This window comes from Haematobia irritans, chromosome 1 (genome assembly GCF_050003625.1).
Source record: "Haematobia irritans isolate KBUSLIRL chromosome 1, ASM5000362v1, whole genome shotgun sequence".
Classification (NCBI taxonomy): domain Eukaryota; kingdom Metazoa; phylum Arthropoda; class Insecta; order Diptera; family Muscidae; genus Haematobia; species Haematobia irritans.
The window spans coordinates 222,194,889-222,217,146 of NC_134397.1; the positions used below are offsets into that span (position 1 = coordinate 222,194,889).

Below are 22,258 nucleotides of genomic sequence, written 5' to 3' on the forward strand. Positions count from 1 at the left end.
AAAATGTAGTTGATCGTGATAGCAGAGGCCTTAAAGATATCAACGGAACGTGTTGGTCATATCATTCATCAATATTTGGATATGCGGAAGCTCTGTGCAAAATGGGTGCCGCGCGAGCTCACATTTGACCAAAAACAACGTGTTGATGATTCTGAGCGGTATTTGCAGCTGTTAACTCGTAATACACTCGAGTTTTTCCGTCGATATGTGACAATGGATGAAACATGGCTCCATCACTACACTCCTGAATCCAATCGACAGTCGTCTGAGTGGACAGCGATCGGTGAACCGTCTCCGAAGCGTGGAAAGACTCAAAAGTCCGCTGGCAAAGTAATGGCCTCTGTTTTTTGGGATGCGCATGGAATAATTTTTATCGACTATCTCGAGAAAGGAAAAACCATCAACAGTGACTATTATATGGCATTATTGGAGCGTTTGAAGGTCGAAATCGCGGCAAAACGGCCCCATATGAAGAAGAAAAAAGTGTGGTTCCACCAAGACAACGCACCGTGCCACAAGTCATTGAGAACGATGGCAAAAATTCATGAATTGGGCTTGGAATTGCTTCCCCACTCACCGTATTCTCCAGATCTGGCCCCCAGCGACTTTTTCTTGTTCTCAGACCTCAAAAGGATGCTCGCAGGGAAAAAATTTGGCTGCAATGAAGAGATGATCGCCGAAACTGAGGCCTATTTTGAGGCAAAACCGAAGGAGTACTACCAAAATGGTATCAAAAAATTGGAAGGTCGTTATAATCGTTGTATCGCTCTTGAAGGGAACTATGTTGAATAATAAAAACGAATTTTGACAAAAAAATGTGTTTTTCTTTGTTAGATCGGGGACTTATCAGCCAACCTGTTAATTGATTGGTATGCAAAATTCAAGCGTGGTGAAATGAGCACGGAGGACGGTGAAAGTAGTGGACGCCCGAAAGAGGTGGTTGCCGACGAAAACAACAAAAAAATCCACAAAATGATTTTGAATGAGCGTAAAATGAAGTTGATCGAGATAGCAGAGGCCTTAAAGATATCAAAGGAACGTGTTGGTCATATCATTCATCAATATTTGGATATGCGGAAGCTCTGTGCAAAATGGTTGCCGCGTGAGCTCACATTTGGCCAAAATCAACAACGTGTTGATGATTCTGAGCGTAACCCGAAAAGTACCAAAACGGTACAAAAGTGTTAACTTTGTCAACCCATATCTGAGATCGGATTCCTGTAGGGACTTCCATTATTTCTCTCTTTTGTGAGGGTCCGCCGGATTTTCCCTTTAGATCTCATCCCTATTAGAGGTGTGCGCGTGACTGAAATTTCACTCACACTCACGCACATTCACGAAACAAAATGTTTATTCACGCACGCTCACGGACGCTCACGCACGATACGCGTTGTAGCCAATCCCACTCACGCACAGTCACGAAATGAAAACCAGTACTCACGCACGCTCACGCACGAACTACTTTTAAAGATTCACGTTCACGCACAATTCACGATAATTCTCGTGATTCACGACAAATTCACGAACCTCACGACATTTTCCAAACGGAAATCTGCAAAGGTAACAAACTTCAAAAATAGAATATAGTTCGAGAGCTAAATTAATTTCAGTTAAAATACGAATATGAATTAAATCTTGATTTTTTTCGTGAGCGTGATTTTGCAGAAATTTTATTCACGCACATTCACGAACCGATTTTATTTCTCACGCACGCTCACGCGCGACATATTTATTTTAGTCCCATTCACGCACATTCACGAGACTTGCTTTGGATTTTGTTCACGACTCACGTGATTCTCGCGTGAATCACGCGTGTCACGAGAATTTCATGTCACGCGCACACCTCTAATCCCTATTCTCTGTCAACCAAAAAGTCTCTATGTGGCAATTGAGACAAATAACAGGTTGGCTGATAAGTCCCCGGTCTGACAAAGAAAAACACATTTTTTTGTCAAAATTCGTTTTTATTATTCAAGATAGTTCCCTTCAAGAGCGATACAACGAGTATAACGACCTTCCAATTTTTTGATATCATTTTGGTAGTACTCCTTCGGTTTTGCCTCAAAATAGGCCTCAGTTTCGGCGATCACCTCTGAGGTTTGAGAACAAGAAAAAGTAGCTGGGGGCCAGATCTGGAGAATACGGTGGGTGGGGAAACAATTCGAAGCCCATTTCATGAATTTTTGCCATCGTTCTCAATGACTTGTGGCACGGTGCGTTGTCTTTGTGGAACAACATTTTTTTCTTCTTCGTATGGGGCCGTTTTGCCGCGATTTCGACTTTCAAACGCTCCAATAACGCCATATAATAGTCACCGTTGATGGTTTTTCCCTTCTCAAGATAATCGATAAAAATTATTCCATGCGCATCCCAAAAAAAACAGAGGCCATTACTTTGCCAGCGGACTTTTGAGTCTTTCCACGCTTCGGAGACGGTTCACCGGTCGCTGTCCACTCAGCCGACTGTCGATTGGACTCAGGAGTGTAGTGATGGAGTCATGTTTCATCCATTGTCACATATCGACGGAAAAACTCGGGTGTATTACGAGTTAACAGCTGCAAACACCGCTCAGAATCATCAACACGTTGTTGTTTTTTGGTCAAATGTGAGCTCGCGCGGCACCCATTTTGTACTGAGCTTCCGCATATCCAAATATTGATGAATGATATGACCAACACGTTCCTTTGATATCTTTAAGGCCTCTTCTACCTCGATCAACTTCATTTTACGGTCATTCAAAATCATTTAGTGGATTTTTTTGATGTTTTTGTCGGTAACCACCTCTTTCGGGCGTCCACTGTGTACACCGTCCTCCGTGCTCATTTCAACACACTTGAATTTTGCATACCAATCAATTATTGTTGATTTCCCTGGGGCAGAGTCCGGAAACTCATTATCAAGCCAAGTTTTTGCTTCCACCGTATTTTTCCCTTCAGAAAATAGTATTTTATCAAAACACGAAATTCCTTTTTTTCCACTTTTTTTTTACAATAACAAAAGCTTCACAAAAGAGGACCTACAGACGTCAAATTTTGACACGAATCATTTGAAGGTTGGTACTATAGAAAAATAATATGCATTTAATACTAGCGACGCCATCCATGTGCAGACCGGGGACTTATCAGCCAACCTGTTATATGTACTGCGCGCCTTTTATTCCCAGACAGAGCTGACATAACCAAGGATGCGGATTCTTCCCTGATCTGAGTTCGGATTCCTTTTGCACTACTTCTATCTTTTGTGAGGGTCCTCCTGATTTTCACTTTGATCTCATTCCTATTTTCTGTCAACCCAGAATCCTCCATTGGGTAACTCAAACAAATGTCATTATCTGACCCGCGGAAATGCGACTTTTATACCCACTGACATTTATATTTTGGAAAGGGAATTTCGCGAACTATTCCCCAGGTTCCTGTTTTCACTATTAAAGTTCGCAAGTTTTCTTTTTCTCAGAAATTGTAAGGCCTCAGCTCAGAATGCTTGACGAAATTTATAGATGCGTTAGAACTGAGCTTAGTGCTTCGGGGGAATTGAGGCAGGAGACAGATACGTTGTCCTCCCTTATTACACAGAGGTCTACTATTGAAGTTCATAAAAAGTTTTATCTCGGGAATTTTGCAGTCTTTTTAATTGCTCAATCAGGTAGATGATCACAGTTTGAAGCCTTAAAGCTTGAACTGACCCCGAGGAGTCATTCCCCACCACAATCAGGGATTGGACAGGAAGCTTATTCGTCGGGTAGTCCTCGTTTATGCCGGAGAAGTCTACTGTTGAAGTTCACAAACGTCTTATGTCAGGGGTTGAGGAGTCTGTTGACAGTGTCACAATTAAGGTTAGAGCAGCCTTAACATACTATGGATTCATTTGGCGCTCGGGAAGGCGTCCCTACTGTGGTCAGAAATTGGCGCGAAATACAAGAAGTGTTCATATAGGAAAAACATTTGAATGTGGAAGACTAATCTTCCTTAAATTCACATCCTGGATTAGCACAACGTGTGACTGACTAGCCTTACGAGATTAACCGATGTCGATAGAGGCTTTCGGAAAGAGTATAAAGGAAAATTAGATGGTATTTGTCCCAAGGTTAGGTTAAGTGGCAGCCGGATGTATCAGTCTCACTTAGACTATTCAGTTCATTGTGATACCACAGTGGTGAACTTCTCTCTTATCACAGAGTGCTGCCCGATTCCATGTTAAGCTCAATGACAAAGGACCTCCTTTTTATTGCCCGAACGGCGTTCCACATTGCAGTGAAACCACTTAGAGAAGCTTTGAAACGCTCAGAAATTTCACCATCATTACTGAGGTGGGATAATCCATCGCTGAAAAACTTTTTGGTGTTCGGTCGAAGCAGGAATCGAACCCACCACCTTGTGTACGCAAGACGGGCTGCCCGATTCCATGTTAAGCTCAATAGCCGAGTCCGAACGGTGTTCCACATTGCAGTGAAACCACTTAGAGAAGCTTTGAAACGCTCAGAAATGTCACCAGCATTACTGACGTGGGATAATCCACCGGTGAAAAATTTGTTGGTGTTCGATCGAAGCAGGAATCGAACCCACGACCTTGTGTACGCAAGGCGGGCGTGCTAATCATTGCACCAAGGTGGCTCCCTATTTGTCCCAAGGAAGTGGCAATCTTGTCTCAAGAATATGTTCCTCGTATCGACCCCAGTGTGTAGGACAGACTGCATTGAGAGCCGGTAGTCCTTGTTGTCTGCACGTAGGTTGAAAAGCACATCGCAGGCTTTTCATACACAAAAAAGAAGCCCAAATTTTCTTTTCTCCGTGAAAGTTGAAATAGCAAGTGTAGTGTAAACGGTATTATATGTATGAATCAGCTGTTAAGTAGTTTGAGAATAATTGTATTTTTAATCAGCTGTTTAGTTATAAGTTTAGATCATATGTTATGTTTAAGGATTGTTGTTTATTTTTAAGGATAAATATGAAAAAAGAATTAGAAATTAGAAATACCGTTATTTAAGTATAAAAGAGGACATTTTTCAATAAAGAAAATCATTCAGTTTTGAAAGCCTAAACCGGCATTTTCTATTTAAATAATTATTTTTGCTGTGGCACCTGGTTGTGCCTGCAAAGGAAAGCAAAAACCCTTTTTCTGCCCGTGGCGTTATTAAGCGCCGGCAAAACCACATAGGCAGGCATTTATAAACAAAAGAAAAAAACACTATTTCACCAACTAATCCACAACAAAACAATATTAAAACGACAAACATTTCATGGCGATCCTGCCCAACACGGACCAGAAAAAAATACCAATCGAGGGTATCGTTCCAGCTGCGCTGAACGTGGGTCCCAAAAAGCTTACAGTTGAAGACTATTTGAAAAGGCAGCAACGTTTGCTGGAAGAAAAACTGACCCGGATTCCACCAACGGCAAAACCCAAACACAGAAGAGGTGGAAGAATTGTGCGGTTGCGACGAGAGTTGGCTGCATTTAAAGAATTGGTAAATTCTGATCCACCACCGTCTTGGCAGCGTTCATGCGAAATTTGGCAAAGAATTGATGAGCTTGAGACACAGATGCCAAAGAAAAAACCAACAATGAAACAATCAACACCATAAAACACAACACTGATACACATTTTGTACATATATCATATTCATTTATTTATTGAAAAAATATATATAAATCACAATGAATTGAATTCATTATTGTTATTCTTAAAACTATGATATTGAAAGATTTTTATTATAAAATTAGAAGAAATATTTGCAAAAGCACACGCGAATGTAAAAATGATCGTAACCAAAACACGAATGTAAAAGTAAAGCGTCAAATATTATGAATGGTAATCGATTATCGAATACTAAATAATCGATTATAACGTAAAAGAGGGTTTACACTGAATAGGGTTGTAAAATATTTGCTGTTCACACTTAAAGTTTGTCGTTCACATTGTAAAATTTTGCGTTCACACTTGAGTTTTGCATTCACACTTGAATATAAATTTGCGTTCACACATAAAATCTTGCATTCACATTTTAATGTTCACACTGGAATTATATATATTTGAATTTCTAAGATTTTAAAGGAAGTTAAGTAGTAGAAAAAGAAAAGTGTACAATATAATAGAAATAATATGATAAGAACATTTGTATAGTAACAAAAAAAAAAGTATTGAAAAAAACGAATTAATGGAAAAGTTAAAAGAATATATAAAAGAATTAGAATCATTGAAGTCGAATTTAAAGAAAAGTAAAAATACAGTATTTTCTATAGATTATAAAGAATCTAAATTAAGAAGAATAGACGTTTTACAAGATACGGTGGATGGTACTGATTTCGATTGCAAGGAATTATCCGAATTAAAAGTAGAATTTTTTGAGTTGAAAGAGGAGGTTTGGCTACTACTTGAACAAGTGAAAACAAAAGACATAAAGGAAATAAGAAATTTACCAACTATGGCTCAATTCGATATTTCTATGGTGGGTAAAAACCTACAAATATTCAAGGGCTCATTTAACAACTTGGAAGATTTTATAGCGCAGTCAGAATTGCTGCATGACCTACTACGAGATGAAGATAAGGAAATATTCGTTAAGTACGTCTACAATTTCAAACTTACGGCTCAAGTAAGGAGCACTTTAGGCCGATCTAATAGACCGACTACGTTCGCGGGTTTAAAAAAAGCATTGGAAGACGCTTACCCTAATCCTAGGTCAATACAACAAATTTTAACAGAGTTAGGAAATACGAAACAGGACAATTCTAGCATGACATCATTTAGGGAGAAAATTTCGGAACTTAGTGATGAGCTCAGCAGGTTTGAAATAGGAAATTTATCAAATCCGACTCAGGACACTAAGGATGCCATTTACAAGGCAAATGAAAATATGGCGTTAAATGTTTTCATGAAGGGTGTAAATTCTGAATTTAAACCAATATTATTGGCCAACATGCCGTCTTCACTAGCTGAGGCTACTCAAAGGTGTTTGACAGCTGAGAAAAGCTTAGGTATGGAGACGAGACAAGTTTTTCCGGTTCATAGGTCTAGTGGAAGTCATACCTACCACAGGAATAGATACGAAGAAAACAATAGAACCGATACGAGATACGATAACCGAAACAGCAGATACGGTAACACACATTACACTTACAATAATAGACGCAATGACACTAATGATTACCGCAGTGGTAACAGACACAATGTGAGCATACGAGGAAATCAAAGAGGAAACTCTCGCCATATTAATCGGCAAAATCATAATAATTATACCACATATGCTAATGGAAATGGCAATAATAGTAATAATAATAATAATGTTGGAAGTCGCAATTTTGGTGGCAGAGGCCGCACATATACGAACAGTAGTGGAAGAAACTATCGAGCTTTTCCTTGTGCGTGTGAACAGGAAAACTCCGATGGCCGGATGACGCAGGATGTCATCCAAGAGGCCCAAAATTAAGAATATTCAACATCGAATTGAAAACAAATGCTTTCGTAACACTAAAATGCTCAAGTAAAGTGTTAACATTCATGATAGATACTGGTGCAGATATTTCTGTATGTAAAGTTCAAGATTTTATGAGGATAAATACACGAGACACAGCAAGATTAACTGGAATAACTAGGGAGGCAATTCAATGTATTGGTACATCAAGTTTACGTTTGGAAATGGAGGACGATGCCATCGTGCACAATTTCTATGTTGTTCAAGGTGATTTTCCTATACCAACTGATGGAATAATAGGAAGAGATATTTTATCAGAGTATTTATGCAGAATCGATTTTGAAACGTACACAATTGCATTCAACGTTAATGACAGAGATGTAGTGTTACCCATGAACTACAGACCAGTGACTCACCGCTGTATAACAATACCATCAAGATCAGAAATCATTTTGCCGCTAAACATTAAAGTTGAAGAAGAAAGTATTGTACTCAACAAAGAATTAGCAGAAGGAGTTTATCTAGCTAATTGCATTATACCAGCACACGGGGTTGTTCATGTTAAACTACTGAACTCCACTGACAGAGATGTAACTATTGATAATATTGATTGTGAAGTGAATCCTTTAAGTGATTATCACGTCTGCCACACAACCACTAACCAATACGAGAAAAACACCACTAGGTTGAACACTTTATTGGAATCATTGGATATTGGTACAAATGATCCAGAGGCTAAAGAGTCGATAATAGATATCTTTGCGGAATTTCAGGATATTTTCCATTTACCTGGAGAGAAGCTTACCGTAAACAATTTTTATACTCAACGCATTGAAACTTCTGACTCTACTCCAGTTTACATAAAGAACTATAGACTCCCACATACACAAATGAAAGAAATTAACGAACAAGTTGCACAACTTTTGGAAGACGACATAATTGAAGATTCTGTCAGTCCTTACAATTCACCATTATTGGTTGTACCAAAGAAATCCACAGATGGGCAAAAGAAATGGCGTTTGGTTGTTGATTTTAGGAAACTCAACGACAGAATAGTAAATGATAAGTTTCCACTAACCCGGATTGAAGACGTTTTAGACAGACTTGGAAGAGCTAAGTATTTCTCAACACTTGATATGACAAGCTCGTTCCACCAAATAAATCTTCACAGCGAATCGCGTCCACTCACAGCTTTCTCAACTGGAAATGGACATTATCAATTCAAACGTTTACCGTTTGGTTTGAAAATTTCATCAAATAGTTTTCAAAGAATGCTAACAGTTGCTTTAAGTGGTTTGGATGCATCCGCTTTTCTTTATGTGGATGACATCATCGTTTTTGGATGTAGTCTCAAACATCATAACGAAAATCTGCGAGATGTATTTCGAAGATTGAGAAAATTCAACCTTAAATTAAATGCAAACAAATGCAGTTTTTTGAAGCCGGAGGTAGTCTATTTGGGACATCTCATAACGGATAAAGGAGTGAAGACTGATCCAGCCAAAGATCAAGTAATAAGACGATATCCAGTACCAAATAACGCTGATGAAGTCAGACGATTTGTAGCCTTTTGTAATTATTATAGGCGCTTTATACCGAACTTTGCCGATAAAGCAAAATGCTTGAATATGCTTCTGAAAAAGAATCAGAAATTCGAATGGACTTTACAGTGCCAAAATGCATTTGAAACTTTAAAAAAAAGTTTACTTAAACCTCCAGTACTGCAATTCCCGGATTTTTCACAAACTTTTATTTTGACGACAGACGCATCTAATTATGCTTTAGGAGCAGTTCTGTCTCAAGGAGTAATTGGCAGTGATTTACCAATTTCGTACGCCAGCGCTACTCTATCAAAACATGATTTAAATAAACCAGTGTTAGAAAAGGAACTCCTTGCCATTCATTGGGGAATCAACTTTTTTAGACCCTACCTTTATGGCAGAAAATTTATAGTTGTGACTGACCACAGACCACTTGTTTCATTATTCTCACATAAAAATCCATCTTCTAAGATGACACGTATTCGAATGGATTTATGTGACTATGATTTTGAAATAGTGTACAAGAAAGGGAAGATGAACACGAATGCTGACGCTTTGTCAAGAATAAACATAAATAGCGAAACTTTAAAAGCGATGATTCCCACTTCAATCGAGCGAGACGCTCAAGTCCTAGCCGTTACTAGAAGCATGCAAAAAGAATTACATGCACAAAACCATAACAATGACACCCATAGTGATGAAGTACCAATTTCGAAGCCTGATCAACTTTTAATTTGGGAATGCACATCACCCACTGACATACGAAATATGAGAAAACTCGAGTTTATACCGGATATGCAGAGAAAGAAAACAGTATTTGAGATAAATAATAGCAGTGTATCTGTGATATACAGCGATAATCCATCGAACACCAAGGTGACTTTGGAGAAACTTATATTGAAGATGCAACAGCAACGAATAAAAGAATTAGCAATGAGCAAAAATGATGAATTGTTCAAATCCATGGCCATGGAAGAATTCAAAACAATTATGAATAAATTAATACAAAAGAATAAAGTAAATTTGCAAATTATATTATACGAAGAACCGAAAAGAATAAATTGCACACATACACAATTGAAAATAATAGCAGAATACCACGACTCACCACACGGAGGACATTTAGGAGTCCGCAAAACATTACTGAAATTAAAACAGCGATACATATGGAAGAATATGTCAAAAATGGTCAAGAGATATGTCTTAAGTTGCCCACAATGTAAATTGAACAAACAGACTAGACACACAAAAGAAACAATTACGATGACAGATACACCTGGAACAAGTTTCGAAACTATATCAATAGATACGGTAGGTCCATTAAGGGTTTCTAATAATAACAGGTATATTTTAACTATACAATGTGAATTAACAAAGTATGTTGTAGCATATCCAATGGAGACAAAAGACGCGAAAACTGTTGCGAAAACTCTCGTAGAGAAATTCATTTTAATTTATGGGAATTTTAAAGTTCTAAAGTCAGATAAGGGTACAGAGTTTACGAATCAGCTGATGGCGGAAGTATGAGCGAAATAGAGCGAAATCATAGAGTTCTTAACGAATTTTTATTAAATTTCACCAAAGATGATGAATGGGACTCTTGGATACCATATTTTACGTTTGCCTATAATACAACACCTCATGTTGATACTAATTATTCACCATATGAGCTAGTTTTTGGTAGGTTACCTTATTTACCGAACGATGAAATAAGAACAGCTAAAAAATGTTACAATATGGATGATTACGCCAATGAGTTGAAGCAAAGACTTAAGTATTCTCTTGCTAAGTCAAAAGAATATTTAGAGAAATCGAAAATAAAGAGAGTTCTTAGTAATCAAACTTCTAATCCACTTATTTTGAAAAAAGGCGATTTTGTACTTTTACGCCAGATAAATAGAAAAAAGAATCAATCACCGTATCTAGGCCCATATGAAATTGTAAATAGAGAGGGCGTAAATAGTTTTATAAATGTCGATGGAAAGATAAAGAAATTCCATAATAATATGTTAAAACCATGGAATTATTTAACATTGAATTCAACCTAATTATATATTATGTATTCTTTAAAGAAATTTTTCTTTATGATGATAAAACAAATGAATTTTTTTATAACAAAGAATTAAAATGTAACTGAATTTAATAATTTAATATTTGTAAAAATAATTTTTTCATATGAATATTCAAAAATTATTTTTTTTATAGGGTGAGGGTGTAGTGTAAACGGTATTATATGTATGAATCAGCTGTTAAGTAGTTTGAGAATAATTGTATTTTTAATCAGCTGTTTAGTTATAAGTTTAGATCATATGTTATGTTTAAGGATTGTTGTTTATTTTTAAGGATAAATATGAAAAAAGAATTAGAAATTAGAAATACCGTTATTTAAGTATAAAAGAGGACATTTTTCAATAAAGGAAATCATTCAGTTTTGAAAGCCTAAACCGGCATTTTCTATTTAAATAATTATTTTTGCTGTGGCACCTGGTTGTGCCTGCAAAGGAAAGCAAAAACCCTTTTTCTGCCCGTGGCGTTATTAAGCGCCGGCAAAACCACATAGGCAGGCATTTATAAACAAAAGAAAAAAACACTATTTCACCAACTAATCCACAACAAAACAATATTAAAACGACAAACATTTCACAAGGTTTTGTTAACAAAAATTGTGTACTTATCGACTTTTGGAATGCACCATAGCATCCTGTTAATATTACCTGCTAGTGAAAATGTTTTTGATGTTCGTGTTGTTTGTTGATTGGATCTGGAATTTTTTGTATACATACCTCACTTAAGCCCTCAAAAATATAGAGTATGGGCCTATTCTTTAGAATATTTTTAAACGCTATTTCCTTTTTGTTCTGAGCCTTTTTTTGTCGTATTTGCAGGTTACATCGGATAAAGGGGAATTTACTTTAGACCTTTGTGACTCACATCACAAGGCTGTTACGGATTACAGTCAAGGTTTGGTAAATCTTTTCTTCACCACCAAAGGCTCCTGTGGTTCATATGGTAAGTTCTCCATTTTCCTTTTTCTCAACTTTTCTTTGTATATTTTTTTGGGAGTATTTTATTTATCCTTATTTGCCTTTTTGTATGCATTTTCCTTGGCAAATGAATATTTTATGTTTATTCAACGAAATATTTTATCCCTCTGCTTTGTTTTGTTGCTGAGCATTAACATAGTACAACCCAAAAAGGCCAATTGAAGAAAAACTACAAAGTCTTGGCAAAGCTTTTTTTTCTATACAAATCTCACACGTGTTTCACTTCAATTCACTATGGTTTTTCCCACGTTCAATTTAATTTCCTTTTCCTGGAAGGTAGAAGAAGCTTCCGTTTGGCCCAAAGCATTTCCTTCAAATCACTCTCGCCCAGAATTGAACTTCGTTGCATTTACTTTAAAGAGAAGTATGGTAATTGGCAGTAAAAAATTATGTTTCCGATAAGAAAATTGGACGAAAACTGATAAGATATTTTGAAAAAACATAAAACTTAAAGGGAAGAGCTCTATATGAAATTTCGTCGAAAGTTACTCTTTATAGGAAAGTTCATCGAAACTTGCTCCCTATTAGAAATTTCGATGAAATTTACTCTCTACAGGAAATTTCGTCAACATTTACTCAATTTCGTCGAAGGCTTTTTTCTATAAAAAAAAATCCATCGGAATTTTTGTCCATAGAAAATTTTGTCGAAATTTAGTTTCTATTGAAAATTTCATCGAAGTTTCCCTAATTTCGTCGAATTTTTTGTATAGAAAATTTCGTCGAAATTGTTTTTGTATAGAAAATTTCATCAAAATTTGTTTTTTATAGAAAATTTCGTCAATTTTTATTTATAGAAAATTTCGTCAATTTTTTTATAGAAAATTTCATCAACCTTTTTTTTATAGAAAATTTCGTCGAAATTTACTTCCTTCCTATAGGAAGTAAATTTCGACAAAATTTTTTCTTCGAAATTTATTTTCTATAGAAAATTTCGTCGACATTTACTTTCTATAGGACATTTCGTCAAAATTTACTTTCTAAAGGAAATTTCGTCGAAATTTTCTTTCAATCGGAAATTTCGTCAAAATGTACTTTCTAAAGGAAATTCAGTCGAAATTTACTTTCTATAGGAAATTTCGTCGAAATTTATTTTCTATAGAAAATGTTGTCGAAATATACTTTCTATGGGAAATTTTGCCGAATTTTTTTTTTTTTATGGAAAATTTCAGCGAAAATTAACTTTCTATAGGAAATTTCGTCGAATTTAATTTTCTATAGGAAATTTCGTCGAAATTTATTTTCTAAAGAAAATTTCGTTGAAATTTACTTTCTATAAAAAATTTCAACGAAAATTTACTTTCTATAGCAAATTTCGTCGAAATTTACTCTCTATAACAAATTACGTTGAAATTTACCCAATAAAAGAAATTTCGTTGAAATTTACTCAATATACGAAATTTCGTCGAAATTTACTCTCTATAGGAAATTTCGTTGAAATTTACTTCTTTCGGGAATTTTGTCGAAATTTATTCTCTTTAGGAAATTTAATCGAAATTTATTTTTTAGAAAAAATTTCGTCGAAATTTACTTTTTATAGGAAATTTCACCAGAATTTAGTTTCTATTGACCAATTTTGTAAAAATTTATTTTCTATAGAAAATTTCGACAAAATTTATTTTCTATAGAAAATTTCGTCGAAATGTATATTCTAACGTAAATTTTGTCGAAATTTATTTTCTATTGGAAATTTCGTCAAAAATTACTTTCTATAGGAAATTTTGTGGAAATTTACTTTCTATAGGAAATTTCGTCGAAATTTATTTTCTATGGGATATTGCGTCGAAATTTATTTTGTATAGAAAATGTTGATTAAATTTATTTTCTATAGGATAGTTTGTCGAAATTTATTTTCTATAGAAGATTTTGTCGATTTTGTTCATGAAAAATTTCTTCGAAATTTAGTTTTTATAGGAAATTTGGCCAAATTTAATTTTCTATAGAAAAATTCATTGAAAATTATTTTCTATTGAAAATTTCGTCGAAATTTATTTTCTATAGAAAATATCATCGAAATTAATTTCTGTAGCAAATTACGTTGAAATTCATTTTATATAGGAAATTTAGTCGAGATTTAACTTCTATAAGAAATTTCGTCGAAATTTATTTTCTATAGAAAATTTCGTCAAAATTTGCTTTCTATAGAAAATTTCGTCGAAATTTACTTTCTACAGAAAATTTCGGCGAAATTTACTTTCTATAGCAAATTACGTTGAAATTTACCCAATATAAGAAATTTCGTTTGAATTTACTCAATACAAGAAATTTCGTCGAAATTTACTTTCTAAAGCAAATTTCGTCGAAATTTATTCTCTTTAGGGAATTTTGTCAAAATTTATATTTTAGAAAAAATTTCGTCCAAATTTATTTTCTATAGAAAATTTCGAAAAAAATTATTTTCTATCGAAATTTTCGTCGAAATTTATTTTCTATCGAAAAGTTTGTCGAAATTTATTTTCTATTGGAAATTTCGTGAAAAATTCTTTTTATAGGAAATTTTGTTGAAATGTACTTTCTATAGGATATTTCATCGAAATTTATTTTGTATAGAAAATGTCGATGAAATTTTCTATAGAATATTTTGTCGAAATTTATTTTCTATAGAAGATTTTGTCGATTATTTTTTTATGACAAATTTTTCGAATTCTACTTTTTATAGGAAATTTGGTCAAATTTAATTTTCTATATAAAAATTCGTTAGAAATTATTTTCTATCGAAAATTTCGTCGAAATTCATTTTATCGAGGAAATTGAGTCGAGATTTAACTTCTATAAGAAATTTCGTCGAAATTTATTTTCTATAGAAAATTTCGTCGAAATTTACTTTCTATAGAAAATTGCGGCGAAATTTACTCTCTATAGCAAATTACGTTGAAATTTACTCGATACAAGAAATTTCGTCGAAATTTATTTTCTAAAGCAAATTTCGTCGAAATTTATTCTCTTTAGGGAATTTTGTCAAAATTAATTTTTTAGAAAAAATTTCGTCGAATTTACTTTTTATAGAAAATTTCGTCAAAATTTACTTTCTATTGAAAATTTTGTCGAAATTTATTTTCTATAGAAAATTTCGACAAAATTTATTTTCTATTGAAAATTTCGTCAACATTTATTTTCTATTGGAAATTTCGTGAAAAATTTCTTTTTATAGGAAATTTTGTTGAAATTGAAATTTCGTCGAAATTTATTTTCTATAGGATATTTCGTCGAAATTTATTTTGTATAGAAAATGTCGTTGAAATTTTCTATAGAATATTTTGTCGAAATTTATTTTCTATCGAAATTTACTTTTTATAGGAAATTTGAACAAATTTAATTTTCTATAGAAAAATTCGTTGAAAATTATTTTCTATCGAAAATTTCGTCGAAATTTTTTTTTATATAGGAAATATCATCGAAATTAATTTCTATAGCAAATTTCGTCGAAATTCATTTTATATAGGAAATTTTGTCGAGATTTAACTTCTATAAGAAATTTCGTCGTAATTTATTTTCTATAGAAAATTTCGTCGAAATTTACTTTCTATAGAAAATTTCGTCGAAATTTACTTTCTATAGCAAATTACGTTGAAATTTACCCAATATAAGAAATTTCGTTGGAATTTACTCAATACAAGAAATTTCGTCGAAATTTACTCTCTAAAGCAAATTTCGTCTAAATTTATTCTCTTTAGGGAATTTTGTCAAAATTTATTTTTTAGAAAAAATTTCGTCAAAAATTACTTTCTATTGAAAATTTTGTGGAAATTTATTTTCTGTAGAAAATTTCAACAAAAATTTTTTTTTTATCGAAAATTTCGTCGAAATTTATTTTCTATCGAAAAGTTTGTCGAAATTTATTTTCTATTGGAAATTTCGTCAAAAATTACCTTTTATAGGAAATTTTGTTGAAATTTACTTTCTATAGGAAATTTCGTCGAAATTTATTTTCTATAGGATATTTCGTCGAAATTTATTTTGTATATAAAATGTTGCTGAAATTTATTTTCTATAGAAGATTTTGTCGATTTTTTTATGAAAAATTTCTTCGAAATTTATTTTCTATAGAAAATTTCGTAGAAATTTACTTTCTATAGGAAATTTTGTCGAAATTTAGTTTCTATAGAAAATTTCAATACAAGAAATTTCGTCGAAATTTACTCTATAAAGCAAATTTCGTCGAAATTTATTCTCTTTAGGGAATTTTGTCAAAATTTATTTTTTAGAAAAAATTTCGTCGAAATTTACTTTTTAGAAAATTTCGTCAAAATTTACTTCTATTGAAGATTTTGTTGAAATTTATTTTCTATAGAAAATTTCGACAAAATTTATTTTCTATCGAAAATTTCGTCGAAATTTATTTTCTATCGAATAGTTTGTCGAAATTTATTTTCTATTGGAAATTTCGCCAAAAATTACTTTTTATAGGAAATTTTGTTGAAATTTACTTTCTATAGGAAATTTCGTCGAAATTTATTTTCTATATGAACATTTTGTCGTAATTTTAAAATTTCGTCGAAATTTATTTTCTTTAGGAAATTTCTTTATTTAATAATTTCCTACCTGCCGAATATTTCTTGGCTGTTTCCTTTCGAAATGTCTTTACTTTTCAATGTGACGTCTCTACGATTTTTTTTCGCTCGTTGCACTTTGTCTTGTGTACATGGCTGATGTTGTCTCGATGGATGAGTCGTTGTTTTGTTTTTTTTGCTTCATTCCGCGATGCATCCTTCATTGATGTCTGGGCTTGGTTGTTGGCTGACTATTGAGATAGCAATAAATGCGCCAGGATTCATGCTCCTGTTTTTGTGCTATACAATCTATGATGTTTTTCTAACTGCTTTGTGATAGCGAGTGAACGAGTGAATGTGTTTGGATTTTAATCTCGAAAATCGCATTTGAATTGGCAATCATCCCAATGCGCTTGTTTTAGTCTTCCCCATACTCCTGTGTAGATTCAAAAGCTTTGTTGTTTATATTTTTTTCTCTATTTTCTTTTTTTTTTTTGGATCCTTTTTCTCTATTTTGTTTTTTATCTGATTGTGGTGCTCTTTATTGGCGCTGTTTCATTTTAAAGTCTATCTTTAGCACTTCTCACCACATAGAATATTATCGCAACATTTCGATCAAAGATGGACGGTGGAAGGGAGACTGGGCCATGGGGCGTGTTGCGGGGTGGGGTCAGTGGGTGGGAAAAATATTTCCATTTCCATTAAACATTTGCGATTGCTGCATATTTGCTTTGCTCTCGATGCGGTATTTGTGGTGTTTTATGTATTCCGCAATGCGAGTGGGCTGCTGTGGTACCTGCCTGCCTGCACTTCCGTCGATTTTATTGGGAATTTCATTTAATTCGATTTTATCGAGAGTTTAATAAAAATAGAATCAATACTCCCCAGAGGGTGGACCCCATTGATGCAGTTGTATGGGTAATCGCAAAGGTCAATATAGAGGTATTTTGCACACGGCAACGCAAGTAAATAAAAATGAATCATCGGATTGGAAATTCGAAATGCATAAATGAATACCCCAGAGGGTTTAGCGAAAAATGTCAAATATCGATGTTATGATTTAATGGTTGGACGTGATAAAAATAAAAATGTGGGGGAATAAAATTTTAAAAAATTTCTACAAAAACAATTTTTAGTTTATGGACAAAATATTGTTACTTCGAAATAGTTAATCTTGAATGGAAGCTAAACAAGTTGCTTATCAGGAAGGAAGTTGTTATTTCCTCGGTATCATACCAAGTTCAATATTTACACTGGCTATATAGAATTACTTTGCTCAAAGGTTTGTTTTTCTTTGAGTGTATGGATCTATCGTTTTCCAGAAATGTTGAGAAAGTAACATCAAAGGAAATTTTATATTTAAATTTCCTTTCCTGTTCTGCTCTTCTTTATTTATTTCTTACACTTAACAAAATTGTCATACATTGCAAGATTTTGTAACCTCATGGCACAAAAATTATCCTTAAAATTTTAGTTTTATTTTTAATTTCACATCGGTTATAGGATATTTAATTGAATCAAGGTTTCTTCGTGGAAGATTCTTGGAAGGTTTCCTTCGCCTAGGCGATTACACCTTACGTTCTCCGCTTAGTCAATATTTACAGGCATCTTTGTGTAAAATAAACATTGGCAGTCGGGCCATACTAAAAATCGCTTGTGCATGAGAAACTCAAACACATTGTGCCGTTTCTTCATCGTTTATCAATGTTTGCTTTTCTCCAGTAATCTTAATAAGCCGGCGTAGTAATATCACCAGTCAATCACTGACCTATATCCTAGAAACGTAACAGTTTCTTCAAATTGTGTGGCACAGAAAGTTCATTAATCGCTGACACATTAACGGAATCTGTGGGTATATCTGCTGCATTCGTTGTTGTTGAAGAAAAAGGTGCCAGGTTTGTCTCAAGGATGCGCGAAGAGATGCCTTTAGATGTGAGACATTGCCCTCACAATTTGGGCAAACATTCAGAAGGGAGACGTAACTTCAAATATGATACCTGGAGATTCCAGATCTTAGCTGGGATAGCACCAACCTCGTCTCTCCAGGCAGCCGTTTCTCGCCATCACTGTGAGGTAGTGGTCTTCTACCCAGCTCAGCACTGCATTGTTAGGAATCTATTGCCTTCTGAACCACTGTCCCATCCTCAATGCCATCCTTATTCCCTCATCACTGTCGCCGATCAAGTGGTCAATTGACTGTATCTCTTTCCTGAAATCAAATCGGATGGGCTTGGATCGGTCAGAAAGTACCCTCCTCGATGTGGCATGGTTTGGGTGGTCTATCCCTCTGAATTTTATCAGCTGCTGGTGAGTGAAGATGTCGTAGTGTTGCCTTACCTAGTGCACTTTGGATTCTCTCGTCAGATGCTGTTCTGGAATTTTGTAGTGACAACAATTGGAAATTTGCAGCGCAGTATTTTGCACCGTTTGAAGAATTTTTCTATTGGGTAGTGCTAATACTGGGAGTCAAAACGGCGCCGCATAATCGATTAGGGTCTTTTGTATCGTCTCTTTATCTTTCCCCCAAGTGCTACCAGCAAATGCCTTCAGGATCTTGTTTCTACAACCAACGTCTTTAGCTTCCCAAAAACGTATACATGTGGGAATTCTCTGGTCTGGTGGATATCGATCTCCAGGTTCACTTCCTTCCGTCGATTTAGGAGCAATGAGTTTCAGATTCCTGCTGACAAAGAAGTCCTTAAGCGCGGTCGAATATCTTTTAAGATTATTAGGGAGAGAAGTTCCCATGCTAAGAGCGTGGTGTGGTCACCGAATGAAACCCTTTACACAAGTCCGATGCTACGAGAATCGAAAGTATATGCCGCCTCTTCTTTTCAATCCCTCTTGCATTGTTGGTTGTTATTTCACACAACGCAGTGGTCATATTTCTAGCCGAGCGAAAAGCATTCCGATTTGATTAGACTTTTCAAAGGGTTTCATATGGTATGGTTCACCGTATGAAATGCTTTAGACAAGTCCGATGCTACGAGAGGCGAACGTATATGGGGTCTCTTGCTATTCAATCTGTCTGCAATGTTGGTTGTTACTTCACACAATGTGGTCATACTCCTGGTCGAGCGAAAAGCATTCCGATGTTCTGCCAACATTAAATGTTCTGAGGAGTAGGATAGTAAAATACCTTCCAGAATCTTCGTGAAGAGGAAAGGAGGCTAATTGGTTGATATGTGTTTCCAATATGTTCCTGCTGTCTTGGTTTCACAATTTCATTCATTTTCCAGATATGTGGAGAGTGCTGAGACAAACGTTGGGCCTGGAACCTAGCACCATTCTCTCCTATGCACTTCAACATCCTCATAGCCAAACTATATGAGTGAACTGCTGTGAAGCTCTACGCGGTCTTAATCGCTTGGAGCACTCACTCCTGGCTGATGATCCAAGGGGGCGTTTCGATTGGGAGCCCAAAGGGGGACCACATAATCGATCACGGGACGACCAATAGGCTCATAGGTATTTTGTATCGTGTCACTATCCTTCTCCCAATTGCTACCAAACAATGCCTTCAGAATCACGTTTCTACTCTCAACGTTTTTAGCTTTCCAAAATGGAATGCATGTGGGAATGCTCTAGCCACGAATGTGGATATTGAACTCCACGTTTAATTCCTTGGTCGACGGTGTGAAAATAGTTGCCGTCGATTTAGGAGCAGAGAGTGTTTGAGATTACTGATGGCAAAAAGTCCCTAAGTGCAAGGAGGTAGTCATTAATATTCACCTGAAGTTCCTTAATATCTCTACCTGATGTAACTATTGAGCAGAGGATATCGGGTGGACATCTGATAGTGGAAGAAGAGCTCCTGCCACTTAAAAGATAAAATAGAACCTAGGCGAATATGTCTTTCCTGTGAATTCCACTTAGGGATTTATGCCAGCAATATAGTGTGCTAACCATCTCTTCCCATAATATCTCCTAAGATGGTGTGAAACACTTTAGACAAGTCCAATGCTACGAGAATCGAACGTTTATGCGGCCACTTACTATTCAATCCCTCTGCAATGTTGGTTGTTAATTCGCAGAAAGCAGTGATCATACGCATGGCCGAGCGAAATGCATTCCGATGTTTTGCCAACATTAGATGTTCTTTGAAGTAGGACAGTAAAATAGCTTACAGAGTATTCGTGACGGGAAAAACGGGTAATTGGTCTATACGTGTCTCCAATATGTTCCTGTTGTCCTGGTTTCAGATTTTCCTTCTCTATTTTCCAGACGACCAATTGGCTCATAGGTCTTTTGTATCGTCTCTTTATCTTTCCCCCAAGTGCTACCAGCCGATGCCTATGGGCATTAATATATACTCAGACAGTCAACCTGCAATAAAATCCTTGGACTCTGTGTTCCTCAACTTGAAAACGGTCATCGACTGCCGCAAATCTCTCAATGAGATGGCTGAGCAGTAAAATATTCACCTAATATGGGTGCCTGGCCATAGGAACATACCGGGGAACTGCGAAGCGGATGAGTTGGCAAGGCTAGGGACTATTCCAGGGGAACCAGAATCTGTTGGTATGCCCCTGGCTACCTGCAAGCTCATGCTGCGTGAGAAGGAAAATGTTCGATGGGAGAATTGCAAGGGCTGTAACGACACCAAGCAAATATGGTCCCATTTAGACTTAAACCGCACACTAGATATGCTAGTGTTCCTGAGACGTCAGATATCACTCGTGATATCTGCTAGAACGGGTCGCTGCCTGATAGGCGATTTTGCAAAAACTATAAAGCGCAAGCAACTGTTAGGAGCATATGCTTCAGATTACTGGCGGATCTAGAAAACGTTAACTTAAGTAGTCTGCTAATGTTTTTGGAACAATCTGGTTGGTTCAACAAAGAAAAATAATCAAGAAGGTTCAGCGGTTAAAACTAGAAGTGCCCATATGTAATAGGTACTCTTAGTTAATGTGGTATCACAATGGACTGAATAGTCTACGTGAGCCTGAATCTTAATCGGGCTGCCACTTTAACCTAACCTAACCGATGCCTGCATGATCTTGTTTCTGCTCCCTATGTTTTCTTACCTTTCCAAAAAGAAATGCATGTGGGAATGCTCTGGCCACGAAGGGGGGTATTGAGGATCACCTACTTGGTCCACGATGTGAAAATGGTTGCCGACGATTTAGGAGCAGAGAGTTTTTGAGATTTCTGCTGACAAAGAAGTTATTAATATTCACCTCAAGCTCTCAACCTTATGTAATTATTGAGCACAGGTTTTCTGGTGGACATCTGGTAGTCGAAGAGGAGCTCCTGCAACGTAAAATTTAAAATGAAGGGTGGTCAGTACATCGCCTTGAGGTGCGCCTTGTTTATTTCTCATAGGCGAATATATCTTTCCTGTGAATTCCACATAGCACTGTACGCCAGCCATATAGGTTATTAGGGAGAGAAATTCCCAAAATATCTCCTAAGAGGGTGCTGTGATTCACGCTTTAGACAATATTCGCTCCCTCACTATTCAATCCCTCTGTATTCTTATGGTAATTGTAAATTTACTCAAAGTGGTCATACTCCTGGCCGAGCGAAAAGCATTTCGATTAAATATTCTGTGGAGTAAGGCAGTAAAATAGCTTCCAGAACCTTCGTGACAAGGGAAAGAAGGGTAATTGTTCGATACGTGCCCTGTTCTTGTTATCAGAACTTCTCTCTTTTTCAGACATGTATATCGAGAGTGTTGAGGCAAACGTTGAAGGTATGGGCCAGTAACCTAGCAATTTGCGATGATTAATAATTGTTTTTGTTCTCTAATCTCTCAATATAAAAGGCAAC

The 22,258-nt window shown here is 35.5% G+C and overlaps 1 protein-coding gene across 1 annotated transcript in view; it reads left to right on the top strand.

Annotated features, from left to right (window-relative positions):
• Lerp (lysosomal enzyme receptor protein) overlaps window positions 1–22,258 on the top strand; it is a 393,366-nt gene that overhangs the window by 168,100 nt on the left and 203,008 nt on the right. The window contains exon 13 of the mRNA XM_075292902.1: window positions 11,838–11,961. Within this exon, the coding sequence (XP_075149017.1) occupies window positions 11,838–11,961 (124 nt within the window). The remainder of the gene's footprint in view (window positions 1–11,837; window positions 11,962–22,258) is intronic.